Raw genomic sequence first — 25,889 nt, forward strand, 5'->3', positions numbered from 1 at the left:
AGGACCCGGCTGTGGCGGCGAAGGAGAAAGAAGCCGAGGAGGCGGCACCCGCGCTCGCAGGGCCGTGCCACCTGCCCGCTCGGTTGCTGCTGTCGCGCTCCCCACCGCCAACATGCTGCTGAGACTGGGCGGCCCCGCGCTGCCGCTGCTCCTGCCGTCGCTGCTGGTGCTGTTGCTGGGCGCGGGCAGCGGTGGCCGCGGAGTGCGCGCCGAGGTGCTGTTCCGCTGCCCGCCCTGCACGCCAGAACGCTTGGCTGCCTGCGGGCCCCCGCCGGACGCGGTGTCCCGGTCGGCCGGCGGCGCCCGCGGGACCTGCACTGAGCTGGTCCGGGAGCCGGGCTGCGGCTGCTGTTCGGTGTGCGCCCGGCTGGAGGGCGAGGCGTGCGGCGTCTACACCCCACGCTGCGGCCAGGGGCTACGCTGCTATCCCAACCCCGGCTCCGAGCTGCCCCTTCAGTCGCTGGTCATGGGCGTGGGCACTTGCGGAAAGGGCCGGGACGCCAAGTACGGCGTTAGTCCGGAGCAGGTTGCAGGTAACGCGGACTGCGACAACTAGTTGGGAGAAACTTGGAGGGCAGTGGGGCGGTCAGCTGGCGGCCGTTAGGTGTAGAAGGAGTGTGCGGCAGGACCTCAGAGACTTTAGTCGAGCAAGATCTGAATCCGTGGCCAGATCTGGGGGGATCGTTGAGGGCGGGAACCCGAAAGTCAGGCCCGGAGTGGGGGACTGGAGTTGGAGCAGGCGGAAGAACCCTGGTTACTAATTTAGTGGGGATAAATCGGAAGAGGAGACTCATTGTAGTTACCAGCCTTTCCCGGGTGGTCAGTCCCCTCACTTTTATTCTGGAGGGGAGATTTGCTGGGGAGGAGGGTGTCGGTCAGACCCGTGGGAGTGGGAACTTGAATCTTATTTGGGGCACAGCTTGAGTCGGTGAGCGCAAAGGGTCCCGGTGGGAACGCTGTTGGGAGGCCCAAGCCACTGGATGCCGGTGACATCCGAGACCTCGGGTGAGGAGGGGTGGAGGCACCGGCGCACTGAGTGAGAGACCCTTCCTTCTCTTGGGGTTGTGAGGTGGGAAGAAAGGATTTGGTGCTCTGTAGGGTGAGTTGCTTAGAGCAATTAGAGAGAACGCTGCAGTCTTACAGAGAGAATGAAGGGGGCTGTGTTGGATGGAAAAGGAAAACGGGAGGGGGGTGTATTGGGGAGGCGTGCAGGAGACCCCAGCAGTTGAATCGGTGTAACTTAAGCCGGATCACCGGCTGCATTCCCAGGACCCGGGCAGCCCGGCTGTGCGTTTCAGCATCTGGGCAGCGGGTGGGAAGGCAGGAGGAGCCTGGGTGGGGGAACGACTGTTACGTGAGCTGTGTGATTCCCCCCCACCCCCACCCCAAATCGGGGGACTCTTCTTATCCTATAAGATGAGGAACCTGGACTCTTTGTTAAAGGGTCCTCATCCCTTGCAAAAAGTTACTTGAAGGACACAACCAAGCTATCAGGAGTTCTTTCTTTTTTCTTTTTTTAATTTTGAATTTACAAAAGCCTTCCCCGTGGTCTGGAGGAAGCTATAATTATTTCTTTCGTCTTGGAGGTGGTAGTGAAATGTGTCCACTGTCCGCTGCTGTTTAAAAAGCAAGCTAGTCTGACCAAGTTTTTCAAACTGAAAAAAGAAAAAAAAATTGAGGGTGGGGGGAGAAACAGTGGAAACATTCCTTCTGGCTTCTGAGCGTCTTTGTAAGCCCCCTCCCTCCTCGCACACCCCCTCCCTTCTTAGGGCCTGCCATTGTTTTTTCCCTTTGAGAATGGAATTAGGGGTCAGAGTTGAAATCTTTCTTCCATTTCTCCCCACATTTTGACCTTGAGTACTGAGCAAGGTAAGGGCTCCCTCTAAGTGGAACCCCTCTGTTCCTTTCTTCTCCTAGCCTGCCTAGAAATTAACCCTTCCCTCCTGCTTCTCTTAGTAATAATAAAAGGAAAAAGAGAGCAAAGTCCTCTCGCTGTGGGATACTGTCCCCCAGTCCTGGACCAGTCCTCCCCATAACCTCTGGCACCCTGGAGTCCACCCAGGAGGTTTTCTGCAGTTTCTGAGCTGAGCTCAAACTAAACATCTTCCTCAGCAGGGTGAACTCTTCCAAAGGCCTCACAGAACCTTTCGGATTTTGACTGTTTTAATAAAGTTGGTGTGTTTTCTTCCTCACCATTTTAATATTTTTTCCACTCTTGGTTGGTCTCACTGAGCTTGAAACCCAGCTCTCCTGCTTCCACGATCCCTGAAGCAGGTGGGGGTCTTCAGCCTGCAACAGATGCGGGAGAGAGGTCTCCCCCCACTCTACTTCTTGTATCCTGAAAGGGGGTGGGGGTTGTCAGGGAAGCCCAGGGACAATGGGGTGAGTTCATGGGAAGAATGTCACTCTGGATTTTCTGCCTGGTTGTGGGACTCCAGCTCGTCCCAGCTGCCTGCTCAGCCTTCTCCTGGTGCCTGATGCCTTCTACATTTTTCTCTGGTGCTCCAGTCTGGGAAGGTGGGGGTAGAGGGATAAGGGTATGGGCGGGGGGATGGAAGCTGAGTAGGTGACGGACAGCTGGGGTGGCTGAGCCAGGAGGAGGGCTGGGGAGGGGGCGCTGTAGGGAGAAACCTGGGCTCTAGGGTGCAGGGAAGAGGGGCAAGGATGGAGGCTTTTGTGCCTGTGAGAGAGGGTCTTGGTTTGGGGCAGGGATTAGGTTCCTGTATGGGTAGGGTGGGGCTTAGTGCTGCTGCCTCCTGCTCTGCATCTTCCATCTCCTCCCCCCACTGAAGAAGGAGTCCCCCCACCCCCCAGCCTGCATTCCTCTTGGAGCAGGTTGCTTTTGAGAATTTTAAACATACCCTCTTATTTCGAGGCAGCAAACCCCAGCAGTTCCGGCTTGCTGTTAGCTCTTTTGTCTTTGTTCCCGGGACTCAGGGGCTGTATTGCTGGCTTCCTGGGGATGGCAGGGATGCAGGGGGGTGGGGTGGGCACATCGGCAGCAGAAGTGGGTGCTGGTGAGCCTGCGTCCCTGGAGGGTGATGGGCTGGGACTTGTTGGTTCACTGAAACCAAGAAGCCAGACTCTGGGTCTGGGGGGGGTAGGGGTGGCGAGACCTGGGAGGAAAATGCAAAGGGGATACTGAGATCAGCCTGAAGTCGGGACTTTAAAACTATGTGAGTGTGGAAGGTGGTGGAGTGGGCAGAGATGCCTAGAAAAAAGTCTGTGTGGAGTGGGGATTTAGGGGGCAGACTTGGACCAGGCCTGGCCCTTTCAGAATTTAGGCCTGGCTGGTTCTTCTGCATCCCCAGCCTCCATCCCTGTTGGGTACAATGAAGGGGATTATACTGAGGGGCGGGGCCGCCCAAGTGGCCGTCTGGCCCTCTGCACATATGAAGGTGCTAAGGAAATGTGCAGTCCTTCAAAGTTCTGGGCCAACAAGCAGGCAGGTCCACCAAGGGCAAGCAAGCTAGGTAGCAAGGAAGTGGGGAGGTTGTGCATCTGCAGTTGCTGGGGGAGAGGAAGCTGGGAGAGAGGCAGGCACTGATTTACAGTGGTTCAGTGCAGCTTCAAAAAATGGGGGGGGGCGCGGAGAAAGCAACAGGACTTCTGGCTCCCAGCACTGCTTTGCATCTCGTCTTGCATAAATTTGCATACCGAGTTCAAAGTCGTAAAATAGACTTGGGAATGAGTGGGACCCACTGTCACTGATTGTTAACACCACTACCTCCTCCTGTCTCCCCTCCCCGCTTCTGGACAGAACTCCCTGAACTATCTCTGCTGAGCTGATCCTCTGTGTCACCACAGGTGGACCTTGGAAGGAGGAGATGGGGGAGCCCAGGGTTGCTGCTCCAGGGTTCTGTCTCTGGACTCAAGTTTCTTGGTTAAGAGACTAAGTTGGGCGTGGCTCTGTGGCTAGGAGGCAGTGCCTGACTGCAGGTGGTTGAAGGGTTTGTGAGGCTTACTGGGGTGTTCCTCTCAGTGGCCAGGTTTGGCTGGGATTTGGGGAATCCGTAGTAGCATCAAGAGTTCTCCTTATTTTATGTTATTGATTTTTTTTGGTGTTGGAGATTGAAGCCAGGGGTGCTCTATTACGGAGCTACATGTCCAGCCCTTTTTATTTTTCATTTAGAGACATGGTCTCGCTAAGGGCCTCACTAAAGGACTGAGGCTGGCCTCGAATTTGTAGTCTTCCTGGAATTATGCACCTAGTAGGAGTCTTCTTTCCTTGAAGTTTCCTACTTACCTTCTCAAACTGTTCACTGTATCATCTCCTTGGTGTAGTAATAATGACCCAATTCCTTAGAGAAGATATTTAAGGGGGAAAAAAATCCTGCTCAACAGTGTTAAAGTACCTTACAAAAACAAGCCTAAAGGACAAGGTTAGAGTAGGTGGGAGTCTAGAGGGAAGAACTCACTGGCTGGGGTCATGAGGGCCTATTTACACTTTTTTTTTTTTTTTTAGCCAAATTGGGCTGCTGAGTTTCCTGGCAGGCAAAGGGAAGAGAGATTGTTGCTGTGAGCCTACCTTAGCCTTGTGCTTCAAAATAAAAATTTCAGACACATCCTTCCTTTGGGTTAGGGAGTCAACGGAAATTAGTCTGATAAAAGTGCCATGGGTTACCTGGGAGCCCCCAGAGCAGACTTGGTCACACATCATCAGACATTGGCAGGTTTCCCTTGAATCCCTGTTCTCCAGCCTGGTGATCTGGGTAACCACTCTCTGCCTTGGAAATGGGACAGATGGTTGTCAGAATGGATAGAGGAAGTTTTGAAAGTTCTTGGAGCTAATAGAAGTACCCACCTGGACGGGAAGGGCCTGGGCTGCTGAGCGGAATGAGGGAGGAGCAGAAATCACCAGGCTACATCTTCCTTCGTATGTGCTACATGCGAAGTAGGTGGATGGGCTTCAAAGTGGCATGAAAATATATTGGCCCCAGGCTTCCTCAGGTCCAGTTAGAAGGAGACTGAAGGTGACTGGAGATGGAAGTGCTGAAAAAACTCAAATGCTTGAGTGAGGCTTGTCGACTGGCTGGGCAGGGGACATGGCGCTGTCCTTGTAAGGGGGTCAGTACTAGCGCTGCTTCTGCTGAAGCCCAGGCGCAGTTGGGCCTGCACTTGGCTTCACCAGGGGAGCCGGGGATCTGGTTGGCAGATGTTCCAGGCCCTCTGCTTCTCCTGTTATCTCTGGCCAGCCTTTTCCTGAGGTGGCAGCCGGCCATCAGGAGACGGTTGTCTGCACATCTGTCCTTATCCTATCTTGAACTTGCTCCAAGCCTGCTTTGTCTCCCTTTGTTCCTGTGAGGGGAGGGAGGCTTTGCTCCCTCCATCTCTCTCTGACTTTTTTTTTTTTTTTTTTTGGTGGTGCTGAGAATTGAACCAAGAGCCCAGAAGGCATGTGAGGCATGGATCCCTCCATCTCACCGTTGTGGGGACAGGTTCAATTGAGGGACAGGAGCTGAGAGATCAACCTGGCTACATTCCTCCAACCCCTCTGCCTCCGTGGCCCAGTAAGGGGTTGGGCTCTTGGCAGCAAAAAGCGTTTGAGCCTCTGGGCCAGAATTTGATCGTGGACACCTGCCATGTGCAGGTGATATAGATAAGCCACAGTAGGTCGCTGCTGGATTTTGATGATTTGGGTTTTCTTGACTTTTTTGAGAAGCCCAAGTCCTAAACCTGGGGGACTTCCAACATGTAAGTGGCCAGTGTTCTGCTGGTTGTGGAGATATCTAGAGAGAAAGAAGAGCTGGTAGGTGGCAGAAGGGGAGGCAGCCTGGTTTGTACTGTTAGATTGACCTGGTTTCACAATGCCAGAATTGGTGAAGTGAGGGGACATGTCGGGCCCATTGTGACCGTGGAAAGTGCCTGGCACATACTGGGTTCTTCCACATGTTAGCAGCTTGGATCCTGGCCAGAGACATCTCTCTGCCGCTGTGGTTAATTGGCCCTGAAAATGGAGATCAGACTGGACAAGCCAGGTATCTAGCACTTAATAGTCACCTGAGAGAAGTGGTTTATTCTCTCCGAGCCCCTACGTCCTTGTCTGTAAGTCAGAAATCGATCGTCCCAACTCCATTGGGTGGCACTTGCACCCACAAAGCCTGAGCACTTGATTTGGGTAAGGAGTCCCTTGATTTCCATCTGTTCCCCTATAAAGAGGGACTGTCTACACCTCTCTGACTTACTTCCACAGGCTGTAGCGAGGCCCTCTATGGAAAGGGTCATGAAACTGTACTTTAAGTGCAATATACACCCAGTTGGTAATCAATAAAGGGTTTCGGGGCAGCAGGCTTGCATTTTTTATTGGTGAGTTAGGCAGTGAATACTCTGGGGCCTGTTTCCTAATATTGGGGACTGATCATTCTTGGGATATAGTCTGCATTTCACTTTAGTGCCCAGAATAGAGGTGAGAGGGACAGAGTGGCCCAGAGCTTGGACACCTGGGTTCTTGTGGCAGCAAGTCACAGAAGATGGAATCCTGCCTTCTTCTGGCCAGTCACTCCCAGCGACCTGGCCTTCCATCTGCCAGTACCCGGAGGGCAGGATATCTGAGGCACCTCTGGGTCAGGAGCCGCGTAGGTGAGGAAGGCCCTTTCCCTGTAGGTGGCCCTCTCAAAGAAATCCACTAGGACTCTGGCTTTAGAATAATAGGGTCAGGTTCACCCCAAGTGGTCCTCACACACTTTGGGCATCCATTATGTTCAAGGGCATGCTCAAAGCCAGTGAGGATCTTGTGGAGCCTGCTTCCTGCTCCAGGAAAACCGGCCTTTCAAACTGGCCTCTCCGAGCCTAGGATGCCAGAAAGTTGAACGTGATCCTGGCAAAGGAGTGGGATGTTCTTTCCAATATGACGTTTCTCACTGCGTCCACTGCAGAGTTGACCTCGCTGCTGAGAGGGGGAGCAGCAGCTCATTTTGCAGAGGCTCAGGGATTCTCTACAGGAGCACTGGGTTGGGGAATGTTTGCTGAAGGCTGAGGCCTTTCTCATGTTAGATTCCAGAAAGCCCGGTGTGTGGAGGGAGGCCCGGGAGGGTTCGGGCCTCTAAAGGAGGTGGTGCCCTGGGATAGCAGAGAAGGTAGATGCAGGAGTCAGCATATTCTTAGGATGAAATCCAGGACATGGAGACAGCATCGGATTTGCTGTTGGGAATTTGGGATGGGGAGTCCCCTTAGATCAGGCCTTCGTGGTGGGAGAAGAAAGGAGCAGCTGATTTCCAGGTGGAGTGGTAGAAGCGTGTTGGTTCTCGGGTCTGGAGTAACCCCACCCCCACAGTGAGTAGGATGAGTGGACATTTTTCTAGTGGAGAATAGACCCACCCCCATGGCCCTCCTCCTCCTTGGCTCCTGGCCCCCTTTTCTTTCCCTGCTTTAGCTACTCCTGTTTTTTAACAAAGCCAGGGAAGATCTGGGCTGGCTCAGCCCTGGGTGTCAGTCAAGATTCAGGGAGACTGTTCAGAAAGCTGGTTCCCCCGGAAAGAAATACAGTCCACTGTGGTCAGGAATTTTTTCCCTCCTACCCCCACCTTTTTTTTTGGGTGGTGGGGGTGGGGGTGGGGGGCTTGGCACTTGGAAGCCCTTTGGAGCCCTTCTGGCTGCCAGCCCCACATCTCCGCCTGGCTGTTGGGAAGCAGGGCAGGAGTGAAGACTGGAGAAGGGGGCAGGGGCTGGCCAGTCTCCAGCTGCCAGGCGGAGGAACTGGCCCACAGGGCCCCATGAAGCTGGCCTGGAGCGAGGCCTGGGGAGGTTTCTAATTAGTGGCGGGTGTAGGTGTGTGTCAGCCTGCGTCAGCCTGTGTTCATTCAAGGAACTGAGTGGAGCCAGGAAGTCGAGGACGGGAGGGAGACTGCCCCCACTCAAGGCCTTGGTCTGTTGGGGGTGGGGAGGCCAGAGGAGGCCATTCACTGTGTTTGTCCAAGATGGGGCTCTTCCTGCTGGGGGGACCCAGGTTCGGGTGTGGGGGTATGGAGTTGTTGGCAGTAAGCAAAGGATGCCACCTCATGGGGCAGATAGAACAAGAATTGGAATTGCTCTGTTCTGGACAACTGCTTCTACTAAGGAGTCCACTGTTTGTGTCTTCCCCCCTCAGCTCTGTGGTAGCCTCAGGATTCCCTCCACTTGTCAGATGAAGAAATCAAGGCTGGCCGCCTTCAGGGGCCAGGGCCAGGGCAAGCACAGTCTCAGCATTCTCACCCCAGGCCTCTGTTACCAAGGTCCCACTTGCACAAAAGCAGGGAATCCTCTATTGCTTCTTGGAAAAGGCTTTTCCTGGGAGGTAGTCTTCAAGACATAACTTCTCAAAATGCTTCTTTATGCAACTCTGCAGGGAGATTCTTGTAGATGGTTGCCTTTCCTTCTGGAGGGAGAGGCCAGGTGGTCTCTGGGTGGTAACTTAGTTTCTAAAATGCTGAAGGCCAAGAAAATGATGAGAATGGCAGTTCTCCTGTACCCTGGGCCCAGCCCCTGTGGCTCTCCAAAAACCCTGGGTGGCAGGGAGGGTGTGCTGGGCAGGATACAGCGGGTAGAATGGGCTGGGCTTACTGGGTCATAAAGGCTTTTGAATTTGGGTGGGACCAGCTGCCAGAGGACTGGTGGCCTCCTTCCCTGGGAAGATGGGGGGCCCTGTCGAGAGGGGGAGCAACAGGAATGGAGTGCTGGGGTTACTGGGCTTGGTTAGCATCTGCCTCTCATGATGTCAGTGACCGGATACCATTCTGGTTGGTGGAGAGCTGTGAAGCTAAACAATCCGGGTTTGGTTTTGGCTCTGTCGCTGACTACATGACTGTGTGCAGTCAGCCTCCGACTCTATGTGTCTTTTATCAAGCACGAGAGCGGGTAAGGAATTATCAACTTCATGTGATGCTTGACGATAAAATGAAGTTTTATCTACAAACCCCGGAGCGCAGAAACTCACATAATCAGACGACATTATACCAGTTCCGGTCCCTTCCTTTCTTCTGCCCTGAGCTCAGCAAAGAGAGCAGGAGAAGGGCCAAGGCCTGTTCAGATGTTTTCTGATGGGTCGTCTTGGGAATCCTGGTGGCGGGTGGTGTGGCTGCCTGGACAGCTGCTCTCTGCTTAGGAAAGCTGTGAGTGAATCCGGAGTGCAGAGCCCATGGCCGAGGGGTTTCCATGGGGTGCTCACGGCCACCCAGTTGTCCTTTTTTATGGTTCTCTCGAGCTCCATGGCCAAACCATGGTCCATTTTCACCCCAGCGGTGAGGTTCTCCGTGGAGCCTCTGCTGGTCACCTCTGGTTTGGTTTACTGTTTTTAAACCAAGACTGCAGAGGCAAGAAGGGCGACAGATGTGATGCTGCGTCAGATCAGATCCAATCAGTGAACTTTTAGTCAAAGAAAGAGAAAAGCCTGGTGACCTATTTAAAGACACTTATTTATATGCAGGACACTTCTTGTGCTGGTTTGAGAGTGTGGCCGGCAGTCCTGGACATCTTTGCAGATTTTAAATTTCTTTTTGCATCCAGGGTCCGGTTTGTCAGGTTGGCGTACGTAGGAGCAGTGTTAGGGGAAGAGGCCCACGGGAGAGGAGGGGGGAGGGGAGGGTGGGAGGCTCCGTCTGCGTCGCTGTCTGGGGGCTGGGCCGTGAGGTCACAGCGTCAGAACCGAGCATAGGAGGGCTGCAGGTGTAGCTGGTGGTGAGGTGCTCACCTGGTATGTGGGAGGCCTGGGTTCCATCCCCAGTACTGCCAACAGAAAGTGTGAGGGACAGTGGTTTGAAATGGGTCTTGGGAGAGGCACATGTCCCTCCTGTCCCATTTCAGACTTCTGTTTCCTCACTGCCTTTCTTGACCCCTAACCATTCTTGCTGCTCTGGGGTCTGGGTGGTGAGGGAGAGACCAGAAAAAAGGAGAAAGAGAAATAGTGTCACAAGATACATGAGAGGTGGGATGCTTCCCGCCCAGCCCGCTTTTCTCATGTTTGGACTTGGGTTGAGTACATCCCACGTGCAAGCTAGTGGACCAACTGTATAAAAGCAGTTGTCTTGCTGGAAAGGGGATAAGAAAAGCATTCTAAAACATCAAGTATAATCTGAGGATAAACCATGTCCAAAGAAATGTCTGTTCCTCAGATGCAAATAAACAGGTGACTCTCAGCCTTTTGGCCAGGGCTCCCTAAAGATCTTGATGTTAAATTAGGAGATCCCTTTGGGGTGAGTAAAGTCACCAAAGAAAGGGAGTCGAAATTGATAGATATTGGAAGAAAAAAGCACAGCAACTTCCTCCCAGAAGAGCAGATGGAGCACATGGGTTGTCTCCCTTCCTGTTCTCCTTTGGTTACGTATGATTTTTTTAAAGCTTTATGGAAGCCAAGACCAAGCTTGGGTCTTCCAGAAGCTTCCGTCACAGAGTCACTGCTCTTCACCGAGGGGCTCCAGGTAAGATGCTGGGAAGAAGTAGAGTTGAATTACGAGGGTATCCTGGCCAGTGACACCTTTCATTGACTCCAACCAGTGGACCTTGGACACTTGGAGGCCACATTGTCCACTCCTCTTTCTCATCAAAAGCTTCCCCTGAAACTATAGCCAAATAAGTCTGTGATTTTTCTCTCATCTGCAATTTGTTATTTGTTGGTTTTCTCATGAAACTCCTGGAGGGTTTCTAATCTGGTCTCTCTTGTTTTAGTTGAAGCTGTTTTCTCTCTGGTCTTCAAGCAGATGGAACAACCATCCCCTTTCTATTGGGTGTTACTGGCCGGCCGTTGGACATCTCGACCACTTTGTCACCCTGCAAGTGTTCCTCCTCCCCCAGTCCCTTGGGGCTGCACCCGTAGGAGCCCATCCCCTATCTTTCCGTTTTCTTGAATTCTTCATCTGGCTCCTCTTAATTCAGTGACCCTCTTTTGCTGTTTATGGGTCTTTTCCCTGACTTATTTCCCAGTTTTCATGGCACAGAGATATAGCTAGGAACCCACGACCAGCTCTGATTTGTGGGCAAGTGACCTTGGTGGCATTGTATCAGCCAGTGAAAGTGGTGTTGAAGTCTGCTATATCACTATTGTTGGGCCCTCTTCCAGGGACGCTCCACTTTTAAGGATAACTCCTGCTTGACAAGGAGGGTGGGGGTGGAGGGCGTGAGAAGCAGTCCTGGGAGTCAAACCCAGGCTCCCGTGTGTGCTACGCCAGAGCTACTCAGCTACATCCCCAGCCCAGAGGGAAAAAATTTTTTTAAAAGAAACATTTAATATGTAGAAAAAGTGGGGCTGGGGTTATGGCTCAGCAGTAGAGTGTTTGCCTCGCACGTGCAAGGCCCTGGGTTCGATCCTCAGCACCACATAAAAATAAATAAATAAAATGAAGTTATTGTGTCCAAACACAACCACAAAAAATAAATATTTAAGAAAAAAAATGTAGAAAAGTACCAAGAACAACAGTATAATAGCAGTCTGCCACCTAGAACTACAGGCAGTTAATATTTTTGTCTATTAGCATGAGTACTTAGCATTTATTTTTCTGGGCTAAACAGATTTGCATGCACTATGTGATGGATGCTCAATATCACGTATTTGCATAAGTGCATATATATGATGCATATACATGTATGATGGATGGCCAACATTCAAGTTGTTCTCTGAAAATAAGTTGAAAATGCCTGTAAAGAAGCATTTACATTCCTCTACTAATTGCATTTATTCATTCACCTATTGAAAGACTTTTGAGTCAGGTGGCTGATTGTTTTTTGCAGCTACAACTAATGCTTGTAATGAACGTTTTTGTGCACACGGTCAGTCAGGTGAGTGCTTCCTGTTCCCATCATCTCTGGTTCAAGTTTGCACCAATGTGCTCTCTACTCTTTTGGGCCTTCACCAACAAGGTCACCTTGCCAGGTTCCCTGGTGGCTTGAGTCCGAGGAGAAATATTCAGGACTCATGGGAAGGAGTGAAAGCTGATAGTGCTGTTTGCCATCTTGATATCAGTTTCTCTGGCTCTTCAAGGACAGCGCAGCTTGCACAACCTCAGAGGACCTTGGCTGAATTTTGAACATGCTTTTGTTTTCTCAAACTGTCTGCCTTAGCCCTGACCCTCCCCGGGTCTTTGAGATTCCAGGAATGACCCTGATGTTTGAAAAGCAATCCTTCAGAGTGTGCACAGGCGGGGAGGCTCTGGAGAGGCCCCACCGTCTCTGCTCACTCAGAGGGAGCCTGAGATGAGCCCGCAGTGTAAGGGCATGCTCTAGAAATCTCCCTGATGCCTGGCCAAGAGAGGCCTCTCTGTGTGTCCAAGTGGATGTGTCTGTTTACAAACCCTGAGCAAATGGGTAGAAAGAACTTCTGAGGTCAGGTCTTTGTGAAGGGTGTACGTGAGGCATCTTTCTCCCCTCACCAAGTTCTTCAGGAAATCCAGATTAGAGGGAATCATGAAGGAATGGGAGCCCTGGAAAGGCCAAAGTTCATAATATGGGTCCCTTGGCCCTTGCCCAGGCTGGCTGTCTCTGAATCTCTAGGGTTGGCTCCAGGAGATTTTTGGCAAGTTCTTCAGATGATTTCTGGTGGACAGCGGTTAGATCTAGTCTAACTCCCTGAACTTACAGAGAACACGCTGAAGCCTACCCCAATTCAACACTGTCCGACATCACTCAGGAAGGGTGAAGTCAAAGTCAGAAGCTTGATTATCTAACTTCCAGGCCAGGCCAGAACCGTTTGGTCCAGGCTTTGAACCTGAATCAGTGTTCCCGGGAAATTCACCAAGAGTTCAGGCGGGGAGGGGACTGCTTGGCCAGGGAGTGGGTGCTCCATTCTGTCCTCTGAGTGGTGCTTGTGTCTCTTGGGCTCTCTGTTCAGCAGTTAATTCTGAGTTCTTCCCTCAGTTGGGTGGTGGGTCGTCCATGGGAGCTGGGTGCCCTGGTGGGTAGTTGAGGGGACTTGTGGATCCTTCACATTCACAGAGCCGTTTCCTCCCACGAGGGGGATTTAGGGAGGAGGTGCCATGAGGTGCCACCTATTATGTGGTGACTGGTCCGCTGTCCTCGGAGGAGTTTCCCAGAACATGGTGGCATCTGAGACATCAGGCTTTGCTTGCCTGGCTCCCGTGCAGGGCTCAGGGCCCAGAGGATAGGAAAGGATGGGAAAGGAGTTTGGAATGAAGTGAAGCTGGGTGTCGGCAGTGGGTAGGTGGATCTAGCAGCTGGGAGAAGGTCAAGCTAAGCTGAAATGTGTCCTGGGGGGCCAGTGTGCACCCAACTGACACGGCTGTGCTCTGCGACAGACATCCCATGCGTGGTGCAGATCTCTAGCGTGACAGGCCACTGCAGCCTGTTGCCTCTGACCTTTTTTTTTTTTTTAAAAAAAAAAAGGTGGAGGAAGACACATAAACAGTGTCACTCACCCAGAGAGACTAAGGTCCTCAGGTTAAACTTTAGCTCAAAAAATAACAAACAGGACCCTCTTTCTAACCTCTGGCTTCTCCACCTGCAGCATGGCCTGAATGACGAATCCGGCCTGTCGGTGGGCTGTGTTGTCGACACAGTGGCCACATAGATGGAACTGGAGACTATAATCGACAGTCCAAAGGGACTGGCTTCACGTTCTCTCCGTTTCCTGTGTGTGTGGGCCAGTGTCCCCTTGCAGGCATGGCTCTTATGAGCCACTGCCCCTTGCCACCTTTGTAGTTTCTTCCTTCCCTTCCCCTAAATTCTATAAATAAAGTTAATTTAGGAAAATTCGATTTTGCCCAAGAATTTCCATCAAATGGAAGAGAGCTTTGATATTTAGCAACATAGAGTTTAACACAACAGAGCTGGAGATGTGGCTCAGTGGTAGTGCTGAGTATCTGAAAACCCTGGGTTCCATTCCCAGAACCATTAAAAAAAAAAAAAAGACAGGGCTAAGGGTGTATGCCATTGGTACAGCCTACCTGGCATGTTCCATCCCTAGCACTGCAAAATAAACAAATAAATAAATAAAAGTAAAAAGTAGAATATTTTTTCTTCCTTGGACCTTGGGAAAACAAGTGACAAAATAACATAGCACACACACCAAAAAAAGAAAAAAAAAAAAAACACAGCACAAACGAAACTCTCCCTGAAGCACTAAAAAGCAGAATTCAAACAGCTAACAAAGTGAAGCTTTAGAAGAAATATCCAGGTGTGGGGGTTTAACAGCTTCAGCAGCAGAGAACTTGCCTACACAAGAAAGGTCTTGGGTTCAATCCCCAGCACTGCTCCCCCCACAAGAAAAAAAGAACTAACCAGGCAGTGTTAAAGAACTCTTACCTCAGCTTTTCCTTGCATTTGGGGGGAGCAGTGAGGTATCATCAGCCCATCTTGTCGTAGCAGATAATATCTTTCATTTATCCATTCAAGAAGTAGATCATTCATCCACTTCTTCTAAAGCTTGATTTTGCCCACAATGGTGAGGCACTAAGCAACTCAGTGAGACCCTGTCTCTAAATAAAATACAAAATAAGGCTGGGGATGTGGCTCAGTTATTGAGTTACCCCTGAGTTCAATCCCTTGTACCCCACCTAAAAAAGAATGAAATTGTATCCTGCTTTGTGTGTGTGTGTGTGTGTGTGTGTGTGTGTGTGTGTTGCTAGGGATTGAACCCAGGGCCTTGTGCATGCGAGGCAAGCACCCTACCAACTGAGCTACACCCCCAGCCCTAAAATTGTATCCTGCTTAAGTAGTAACCATCATTGGAGCAGAATTATTCCCATTTTTTCAGACTTGAGAAATTAGGGCTCAGACAGATTAAAGGGTGTGGCCCTTTAATGAGTAAATGGTGTGTAGAATTTGGGTCTTGGTTCCTGATGCTCTTGGCCCATTTGAGTCTGTTGATGAATGGTCCACCACCGTGGATACTGACACACATTATATCTTTTGCAGTTCTGGGAATCAACCCAGGGCCTTGTGCATGGTGGGCAGGATCTCTGTCACTGAGCTACACCCCCAGCCTTGCTTGCCGTAGATACCCATGGAGAAGTTGCCTGGGGAGAAAGAGGAGAATTATGGTTAGAATGTATTCTTTTGCCCAGTATACGTCAAGGTTAAGTGCGTTTTGGGAGAAGGTAATGAAGAAGGAGCCATTGAGTTCTCTGCCAGGGTGGAGCCAGGAAAGCAGCCAGCATCCATTCCTCTGCCCGACACTCAGAAGCAATCCTCCAAGGGCTTCCAGTGCCATCACCTGCAGCAGGAGGTGAGATCACTGGGGGCAGGACAGGTCCAGGGCTGGATGAGAGCATTCCATGGTGCCCCAGCTCTTAGGTTTCAAGACAGCCGTGCTGTAGGAGAAGGCTGGAAGATGGGTAGGATTTCTTCAGAATCAATGAAAGAAAGGGAAATAGGTAGATCTATCTGGAAGACCTGTGAGGTGTAAGGGGAAATGTCTCATGTTCTCCCCAGGCCTGGATAAGGACCAATGCCACCTACTGTAAGCAAGAAGGACTGGGAGGATTTTTCCCTAAGAGTGCTTTAAGGTCTCCCACAGATCAGGAAAAAACTTCCAAGTAGAGTGTTGGGGTCACACTATAGCAGTAGGAGAAGATAAAGCTCTGTGAGACACAAAGGTTTTTGTTGTTATTTTTACTTTTGGTAATGGAGATTTAATCCAGGGGTGCTTAACCACTGTGCTACATCACCAACCCTTTTTATTTTGAGATAGGGTCTTGCTAAGTTACTTAGGGCCTTACTGAGTTGCTGAGGCTGGCCTGGAACTTAAGAACCTCCTGCCTAAACCAAGGGTTTTTGATTCATTAAATAAGGTCATTGATGCTGCAATCAAACTAGATTGCAATGGGGGGAAAAGGGATATGCCAAATTAAGTTTCAGCACCATTGTATTAATGCACAGAGGTAGACACAAAGCTCTTTCTGCCTGGGTATGAGCTTTCAGTGGGCCTCCTTGTATTGGGTCAAAAGACAGTTTGGGGGGCCACAGGCCAATTGTGAAGGACCTCTGAGATGGCAGAGAGGGTGTGTTTGTCCCTGGAAATCCAGATGGGAGTTTTTCTGGGCCTCAGGTTTACATCTTTAAAATGAGACAATGGTCCATCTCCTCTCATTCCGGCTGTGTTTAAGGTAGAAAGATGTGGTGCTCCACCCAAGGCAGGACTCTTCAAGCCCTCTGCTCAGTGGCACTAGTTTTGTCTACCCCCTCCCCCTGTGGAAAAGCCTTACTTTCTTTATATCATCCTGCAATTCCCTGCTTCAGTATCGACCGTTTCCTCGGTTGCTGTGTAGGGGAGAATAGCGAATGCTTACCAATCCTTAGGGAGAAACTCAAAGTCTCCTCAGGAGCCTTGGAAGTCCCTATTAGTTATCTTTCAACCTGAAGCCTTTTCCACGGATGTCATTTGGGTTGCCAAGAACCATTCTTAGGGTGGCCTCTGTGCCTTAGCCTGCAGAGCTGCATACATAAGTGGTTGTTTAATAAATATTATTCTGGACCTAACTGTCTTAGCAAAAAATGCAACTTGGTAATTTTGTTCCGAGGGAAAATTCCATCTCTAGCTGCAGCTCCACATCTGGAATGTTTTCCTGCAGATGGCTCCTGACGCCTAGAAGAGAATATATGGGAGGAACAGGGTAGATGTGACGATGCCCTTGTCTGACTCAGGTGGAGGCTGGTGGGGAGGAAATGGAAGCAGTGAGCGGCCAACCCCTGTGCTCCTTCCTGTCTCAGCAGCCACGGCACTGGCATGCAGTGTCCCCTGGGTCCTCTCAGTAGTCTACCTGAGCTGGATGCCATTTGTCCTTGGTGAGCAGGTGAGCAGGGGAGACACAGAGAGCTTCAGTAACTTGCCTAGAACTGCAAAGCCGCGTGGAAAAGCTGTAGTTAGACTTAGGCAGTTCAGTTCAGCTCTGGGGACTGAGTTTGCGGACCTCTTTGGCTGGGAACAGTAGTAAGGTATCAGAGTTTTTCTCAGCCTCTAGTCTGCTCTGCTCTCTACCAGTAGACATTTCATTCTCTTCCCTGGACTTCTACTTCAAGACGTGTTCCCCCAGCTGGTCACTGACCTCAGGACCCGAAGCCTGTTCCAGAGAAACAAGTGGATGCTGTACCGCCTTTGAAAAGAGCCTGCGTCAGCAAGCCAGGCCATGGATTTCCTCATCTTAATGGCATGTTTGTTGGCAGGGGTGAGATCAATAAAGAAATGGAACGAACGTACCCTTGAATCCAGATGGCCTCTGTGAGGGTGGACAAACTGACCTTCACCTCAGAGAGATTGGGGACATGTTAGGACAGGATGTCAACTCTGTCCTCCCAGGAAAAAACTTCCCACTGGAGCCCTGTCTTCTGGGATCCAGAGCCAGGGTCACATGATTGATGTTCATGGGCCCTGGACATTTTTGTCTTTTTTATGCCCCTTCTTCCAAAAAAGCATTTTAAGATCACATTATGGCTGTTTTTCTAAGAGCAAGCATATCAATATGATATATTAAGACTTTTTGACTAAAAAAAAAATCTTTTTTTTTTTTCCCTTCTGATTTTCTAGGCACCTAAGTTGCTGTGCTTGCTTTGCTTAATGGACAAGTCTGGCTGCTTTTAGGCCTGAGCTCACATTGGTGTCTGTGTGTCCCCGTCTCTCTTCAAATGTTTCCAGAGGTGGCAGAGAGCCTTCTGGCATACAGTGTTGGATTGACCTTTAGGACTCAGTTTAGGGCTGCTTCTTTGGCCACTGTCTGTGGCACCAGCTCCCAGGAGGACGTGGGAAGGGGGAGCAGCAGGCAGAGTGCTCTGGGATGCTCAAGAAGGCCTTGCTCCCTGCTGTGGACCGGAGCGGCTGGGGATAGAGGGTGGTGGCTGGGTCTCAGCCATTGCAGGAGAACGTAGCGGAGCTAAATGAGCCATATGTGGGGCCTGGGAGCTTCCTTTAGAGTCAGATTGACTCCAGTGATTCTCAACCTGGGATCAGTGTTTGCTTCTCAGGTGCCATTTGGCAAGGTTTGAAGACATTTTTGGTTGTCTCAACTTGGGAGGGTGCTCGTGGCATCTGGGTGGTAGAGACCAGGGATGCTGCTCAACATTCTGCAATGCACAGGCCAGACAGCTCCTGTGACGGAGAATTATCTGGTGAAGGTCAGTCTTGCTGTTGAGACCTCAGTTCCATAGGATGTTGCAAGCAGTGGTTCGGGTGAGGGGAGCCTCCTCAGAAGCTGCAGGTGGGTGAGCTGCTTTTTCTTTCTTCTGCCAGAAAATATGAACTGTAGCCATCATGGAGACTGGCTGCTGTGGGCCAGGCTTCAAGGTGGGCCTCTTCCCCAGAGGGTGGAGCCAGGTGAACTTCAGAGTCATAGGCCTGGAGCCCAGGCTAGAAGTTTCCAGAAGTGATGGAACTGTGTTGTCCAGATTCCCAGAGCCCTGGTCTTCTTTAATTTCATGGAGTCCAGTCTGAAAGTGGTATGGAAGTCTCCAGAAGGGAGGAAGCCAGCTGGACAGGACTCTGAGGAGTGGTGATACCAGGGAGATCTTGGGAGCAAAGGCTTGGGTGAGGGTGGATAGAGGTTCCCTTTGATCCCAGGGAAGCTGCCCTGTTCTCTTCCTCCCGGGTTCCCATTGTCTGCCGCGGGGAGAGGTAGGGAGCTGGCCCAAGTCCAGGCAGAGAAGCTGGTTTGGCAGTGGAGCAGGACTGGGGCAGTGAGGATGGGGATGAGTCCCACTCTGTGGCCGCATCTGCCTGGTGCTTCAGAGGTTGGTTTGAAGGAGATGGAGATTTCCCTGGGGAAGAGCATTCCTATGGTCCGGGCTTGGCTCACCTCAGCCTTCTGTCCACCACCTCTGTGTCTGAAGAAGTCAGGGGCAATCTTCATGGTTGACCCCTGCTGTATGGCCCAGTCCCAGAAGGTGACCCTCTGCAGACCTGGTGGAACAGAGGAAATCTGCGCAGCATGACAGGGTGACTTGGCGTCTCTATTCTGGGGAACCTGGCAGGCAGCAGAGCAGGAAAACCCAACCTGTTTCTGGGGCCCTTGGATTTCTGCTGCTGCCTGCCTCGAAGCCCAGCAAGGAGGAGTCAGGATGGAAGAGGAGAGCTTGGGTCTGGCTGCTGGGGCTGACTGAACCGTGGTGGAGTAGGTCTTTCACCAGCCTGACTGCACACACTAGGTCCTCAGCCCTCCCCTGCTGGTGCTGGGGCAGCTGGAACGGGCTTAAATCTTGTGTGATTTATGGTGCAATTTAGGCTATTCAGCACCCCTGGAGAAACAGCCATTCTAAGTGGAGGAAATTTCCAGGTTTCAGAAGGTTTGTAAAGTTAAGAAATTTCAAATTCTTCCCTAAAGCTTAACAGTTTTGGATAGAAATCTCTTTTAATGCTGAGCACTGGACTCTCTCCCCTTTGGTGATACTCCAGGGTCATCATCATCATCAATAAAATTCTTGTTTAAGGCTAGAAAACATGTTTGCTGTGCAAAAAAAAAAAAAAAAAAAAAAAATCCCCTGAAGTCCTTATTATGTTTGTTTGTTTGTTTGGGGGTTCCTGGGATTGAACTCAAGGGCTTTCTACCACTGAGCTACATCCCCAGCCCTTTTTATTTTTTATTTTGAGACAGGGCCTTACGAAGTTGCCGAGGCTGGTCTCGAACTTGTGATCCTCCTGCCTCAGCCTCCTGAGTCGCTGGATTAGTCATGTGCCACTGTGCACGGCCTGTTGGTTTCTTAGTGTCCTTTTCTCCTCCTGTTTTTGGATTTTTGGATACTGCTTGTCACCGTCCACACACATTCCTTCTCTCTCCTTTCAATTTCATTGATTTTAGTCTGGGTGGGCTTGGACAGCAGACATCCAGAAGGTGGGCTTCTTGGAGCAACGGTGTTGGGAAGCATCTTCATGGGATGGTTCTCCTCGGGTCTCAGGAGATTTGAAAACGCATGGATGTAGCGACAGCTGTTTTGATGCTCAAAGTCTTGTTTTCCTTTGCTTCCTGGTTCTGAGGCAGCAGATAACTAAGGCAGTCTTCATCCCGTCAAAAGTGATAACCATGAGCAACATGCCCCGTGTTTCTGTCCCAGGCAGTTTCAGCTGCTTTACCTACAGCATACTTGCAGTAGTTCTAAAGAACAAACTATTATTATTGAGCCATTTTCAGTTAAGAAAGTGGAGGCACAGAGAAGGTACGTTCAGGGGAAACACAGCTGATAGAGAAAGTGGCAGAACTGGGACTTAACCTGAGTACACCCCCCTCAGCCAGCACTGTTGCTGGTGGATGCTGGGTAGTCAGTGAGAACCCACTAGAATCTGCCCAGTGGGAGGGGAAGGGCTGGGGTGGATACCTTTAATGCTTCTGATCTTGGAGACTATATAGGACACCCTCCCTTTGTATCCCTTGTCCCCTGGGCTGTAGCTGGTATGGAAGAGGTGACCCTCCCTTAGCTGAACACAGTTCACAGCAGCTCAGAGGGCACTGCAGCTCCTCTTTGGTGGCTCTTTCCACCAGGTAGCACTGCCCAGGAGAGGGACCCTGGGGGCCACCACACTACCTGAATTCTAAAGGGACCGCCATGCATTTCGTGCCTCATCTCAAAGTCCTGTGTAGAAATATTTTAAGAGCCATTCTGTTCTGCGACCAGGATTGTAAGTTTTATAAGGCACATTAAAGGGGAAGAGAAGATGGAAGACTTGTTGAAAAACACCCCCTCTGCACCCACTCGAATCTTGCTGGGACCTGCAGACTCTGGCTCTGAGCAGCGTGGTCCAGGTCTCTGTTTGCTCTGCCTGTGTTCACAAGGGGCCCTGGGGCTGGGTTGTCACTCCCTGCCCTTGTAGAGCATGCTGGGACTTGTCTCCTTGGTTACAACTCCATGCAAGTCTGTTCCTCTCGGCCACCTCGGCCAGGGTGAAACTGTGATAGCCGGGCACTACACTCAAGGTCCCCTCTACCTGGGCTGTGCACACAGTAGTTTTAAGAAAGTCTGCAGAGACGAGATGTTCCTTGGAGCATCTTGATGAGGCCTTATGCCCTGTGACAGGCTGATACTAGGAAGTCCAGGAAGCCAGAGATCTTGTTCTTGGGGTTTCCAGTGTGATAGTGTTGGGGTACAGAGCACAGGCTTGGAAACAGCAGAGTCAATAGGGTGGTGCTCCAGCAGCCTAGGAGCAAAGCACTATGGGAACTTCTCAGCCGGGAGGTGGAATGGCTGCCAGGGACTGGTTCTGCTGACAGTGTGGCTCTACCTGACACTCCCATGCTGGAAGTGCCCAGTGATCTTTGTGGCATGAGTTTTTAATCTGCACCTTTCAGACCATAAGTGATGAAGTACTTAAACTTGGGGTTAGTGGTGGGTCAACCTGAGAAGTATTGATGAACTCCAGAAGGGACCTAATTCTATTCTATGCGGAGAGCCTTGGAGTCACACAGCCTGGGTTCAAGTCCTAGATCCATGACTTAGCAGGTTTAGGATCTTAGTCAAGCAATTGGCCCGTGTGAACTGCAACTTCTCCATCTAGAGGTTGGGCAGGGTGCCCTGGTACCACTAAGGGTTACTGTGAAACAAATGGGTGGTCCACATAAATCACCGTGCGTGGGCCCTGGCATGAGGTTGGCGCTGGCTGGGTGTTACTGATCTCCGTTCTGCCTGTTGTTGGGGGCCCAGGAAGGCCCAGCTCCCTGGGAGTGTGTGCCTAGAGCTCTTCCCTCCCTCTCTCTGCAGACAGTGGAGATGAGCACTCTGAGGGAGACCTGGTGGAGAACCATGTGGATGGGACCATGAACATGTTGGGAGGTGGTGGCAGTGCTGGCCGGAAGCCCCTCAAGTCAGGCATGAAGGAGCTGGCTGTGTTCCGGGAGAAGGTCACCGAGCAGCACCGGCAGATGGGCAAAGGAGGAAAACACCACCTTGGCCTGGAGGAGCCCAAGAAGCTTCGGCCACCACCTGCCCGGGTCAGTGGGGCCGAGTCTGGTGGATAGGGGAGGGCATGGGAAGGGAGTCTTCCAGCTGGGGAGGGCACCCTCTCAGGACCACGCGCTGAGCTGCTGTCGCAGAGCATTTTTGTTCCCATTACTGCCACTAACATATTCAGTGACCTTTGGGCTATAAGATGGGCTCGATGTGGTTTCCTGAAGTTGATTCCTTCTAAAACCTCTGCGTTTCTACTTGGCTCTGGGACATCGGTGAAGAAAACTGAGCCCAGGGATGATGAAGCTTGCTCACCCTTGCTGCAGCGGGTCCCTATCCCCTTTCCATCTGAGTCTTAGTGTCTCGGGTCTTGGCCCTGATTGGGTTTGTGGCAGAGACAGGTGCTTGGGCCCTGGGTTTGGTATAGACACTCTGGAGGTAGCCCATTCTGACCTGTTAATCACAGATGGAGAAAAGGAGCGAAGGAGTGAAAATCACATGCATATGAGTTTCTTTAGGGATGGGTTGGGCACAGTGAGGTCACCGGACTGGTTGTCATTGGCCGTACTTACTAGCAGCGTAGCCTTGGGAGTCTCTTCCCCAGGAACATGTTGCTTTCAAGACTATATCCAGGGCCAGCGTCTGTGTGCCCGTTCTTCTCACTCTGTGCCCGCTGCTTGCAGACCCCCTGCCAGCAAGAACTGGACCAGGTCCTGGAGCGGATCGCCACCATGCGCCTTCCTGATGACCGGGGTCCTCTGGAGCACCTCTACTCTTTGCACATCCCTAACTGTGACAAACATGGCCTGTACAACCTCAAACAGGTGAGCGTGGGTGCTAACCCGGGCCAGAGAGGCTGCTTCTCAGCCGGGGGCCCTGGTGGGCCTGGTTCCTGTCCCACCTACCCTTAATCCTCTGAAGCCGAGAGCTGAGCTGAGACGCAGGCTTCTGTAACCATGGGGATGGGATGGCAGTGCCAGCTGCCAGGCCAGGGAGGGTGGGGCTGCCTCCACTCTCCCAGCCACCTGCCCATGGTGCTAGTGTCCAGGTGGGGAGGGAGCCTCCAGGAGAAGTGGGCGTAGAGCAACCACCTCGGATTTTACAGAGGATACAGTCACCTGAAGCCCATTCCTGGGTCCACATCCAGAGGCTGATTGGGTGTGTTGGATGGAGACCAAGAGTTTGCATTTCTACAAGCTCCAGGCAATGCTGATGGTTGTCCATGAACCACATTCTCAGAATTGCCAATTTAGTCCAGTGTCCAGGTAGCTGCTCTGGTTTTCAGTATCTCAGGGGACGAGAATCAGGGATAGAGAAATACCATTGAAAATCTTTCTGAAAAAACGACCAGAACATCGTTCTGAGTACATTGGAGAAAGTGGAGGGAGTTTACCAGGAGCCCTTTGCCCTTCTGGCTTCTCCTTTCTGTTCTGCTCTCCTTTCTGCATTTGAATGATCAATGTGCATTTGCAGTATTTCCCTCTTAAGATTCTAAATATTTTCCACATAGACCCATGTGTGGCTTATCACTGTAGTGAGGAAACACTGATCAGTTGTCAGTTTCCGTAGCCCACCCTTGGCTTCCACCTCCACATCCCTTTTATAGGGAGGAGGATGCGTACGATTCCTGTAGGAATGAGACAGAGACAGCGCCTTCTGCAGCTCTTTCTGTTTTCAGGCAGAGGTTCTCAGCCCTGGCTGCACATTGGGATTTTCTGGGAGCTTTATAAAAAATGGATGCCTGGGCTGACCCCAGAGATTTAGGTTCTGGGGTCTCGGGTGCTTTCTGGGACAGAGTTTTTAAAAGCACCCTTAGTGATCCTAATGAGTAGTTGGCATTGAATTAAAGGGTGGATGCATGGAGCCAGGAGATGGGGTTCAGGGCTCTATTGATCCCTTGGGGGTCTCACTGCCCCACGTCCTTCACCACATCTTGCCTCTTGAATCATCACTCAGGTGTTAAAAGCTATTTGTAGATCTGTCCATCCGATGTAAGGCACCTTCTTCATTCGGAGTGCAGGAGAAGTAATGATCTCTTATGAAAAACAGGCTGAGTATTGTACCTATAGGTAACTAAAGTGATCCATAAGTGTACTAGTTAACTTATGGTTTAGAGAGTGGGGACCCTGGAATGTGCATGCCGAGTTTGAATCTCAGCTTGGTTCCTTACTAGCTTGGGCAAGGTTTTTAACCAATGTGCTTCAGTCCATCCCCTACCAACGGGGATCATCATGGAAACCTAGTTCTCAAGGTGGTTGTGAGGGTGATGGGAATGGTGGTATCTCTCTTGTACAACATATGGCACACACTTACTTTTATCCTGATGTGAGTTTTTTCACCTCACACTCCACTGGGTCCTCCACTGGGGGGACCTCCTCGAGGGTGGGAGCTGGGCCTTTTCCCGTGGGAATCTCGAAAGACAGCCCTGCTGACAGCAGAGATCCCTGGTCAGCAGCCTCCGTGTCCCTGTGGAGCTTGTTAGCGGGCAGAGTTTCAGCTCTGCCTCACACCTACTGAACGGGAATCTGTATCTTGTCAGGATTCCCAGTGCACCTGGGAGGTTGGGATGTGCCACCCTGCAGCACTAGCTCAGCTCAGGGTGGCTGCTGGGTAAACCCTCAGCTGAGCGCAGGAAAGAAAGTGGATGGTTGCCGGGGCGTCTTCCAAGTTCTCCTCTCGTCTCTTCCAGTGCAAGATGTCTCTGAACGGGCAGCGTGGGGAGTGCTGGTGTGTGAACCCCAACACTGGGAAGCTGATCCAGGGAGCTCCCATCGTCCGGGGTGACCCCGAGTGCCATCTCTTCTACAATGAGCAGCAGGAGGCTGGTGGGGCGCATGCCCAGAGGGCACAGTAAGCCACAGTCAGCCGGTGCCTGGCCCCCGCCACCTCTCCAAATGCAGCGGAAAGGAAGAGTGCTTGGGTGGTGGGTGTGGAGGTTTTTCCAGCATTTTGACATGTATTTATATTTGGAAAGAGACCAGCACCGAGCTCGGCACGTCCCCCTCTGCCTTGCCCCTCCCCAGCTGGAGATGCTTGCTCCCTCCCCTTCCTGCTTCTCCCTGGGGAGGAGGGGAGTCTGTGCTGGGGGAGTTGGGTGAAGGTTTGGGCAGGGGTGGGGAGAAAGAAATCTTTATTTTTGAACCCCTGTGTCTCTTTTGCTTAAGATTAAAGGAAGGAAAATTAAAGAGTGTGTCTTGCCTGAATCTTTGGGGCCTCTCTGGGAAAGAGTTCCTGAGGCTTGTTGAGCCATCAGGAGAATGGGAAGGGTACCGCTCTAGCCCCCCACCTCCAAACCCCAGCGGGAATTAGCAGGCAGGGGGAAGGGCAGCCTCCTATGTGCAGATCAGACACCTCAGTGCAGCCCCAGGAATCTGCTGTCCCCTATCTGAACTCTTAGGGGAGGCTTCCTGCCCCCATGGGGATCCTGGCTGGCCCTTTATAGGGGCAGGGCAAGTGGTGGGAGAGGAGAGGTAGAGAGCATGTCTGTGGTTCCTCTCTGCCACAGTGAGATGACACTGTAGGGGAAGATGGGGAACTGGGAACACTGACGTTGGGGCTCTCTGGCCCTAAAATAAAGGAGAGTGCCCTCTCGACCCCAAGGGGAGGCATTTCAGCTCTGCCCCAGGGAAGGAGTGGGGCTGTTGCGGACCAGCCTATCTGCGAAGGTCTGACTCCTGACAATCCAGGAGCAGCTCTCTGAGGGGCCCCAGTAACTGTCCCCCTGACTGGCAAATGTCCACTGGGTTCAAAGGACTGTATGGGTGTAAATCAGGCTGAGGGGCCGTGGAAACGGGGTGACAGTACAGGAGCAGGGGTTATTTCTTAAGCTCTGTGTCCGAGCTCTATCACTTTGTTCTGGTCTCCCTAAGACCTGGTGGAGCCTGGGGGTTCCCTCGCCCTGCGTTGCAGTGGGCCACATGGTGAGGAGTGGCGGCATCATAAGGCCCACTTGACCCCCTTCCCAGCTCCTGGTGCTGCCATGACTTTTCGGGGTACTCCCTGCCCCTGTCAGACCCTCTGGCCCCTGTGAGGCCCCTCCAGTGGCTTTGCCCTGTGTACCTCCCCCGCCTTCTGTCTAGAAAGCCTGGAGAGGCTGAGGACACAGGGGT

The 25,889-nt window shown here is 51.6% G+C and overlaps 1 protein-coding gene across 1 annotated transcript; it reads left to right on the forward strand.

Moving 5' to 3' along the window:
* Positions 1-24,965, forward strand: Igfbp2 (insulin like growth factor binding protein 2). The gene is made up of 4 exons (XM_005331832.5): positions 1-533; positions 21,595-21,824; positions 22,464-22,604; positions 24,470-24,965. Exons 1-4 carry the CDS (start codon positions 113-115, stop codon positions 24,632-24,634), a joined length of 957 nt encoding a protein of 318 aa, XP_005331889.1. The 5' UTR covers positions 1-112; the 3' UTR covers positions 24,635-24,965.
* The last annotated feature ends 924 nt before the right edge of the window (positions 24,966-25,889 follow it).

This window comes from Ictidomys tridecemlineatus, chromosome 7, assembly GCF_052094955.1.
Source record: "Ictidomys tridecemlineatus isolate mIctTri1 chromosome 7, mIctTri1.hap1, whole genome shotgun sequence".
NCBI lineage: Eukaryota > Metazoa > Chordata > Mammalia > Rodentia > Sciuridae > Ictidomys > Ictidomys tridecemlineatus.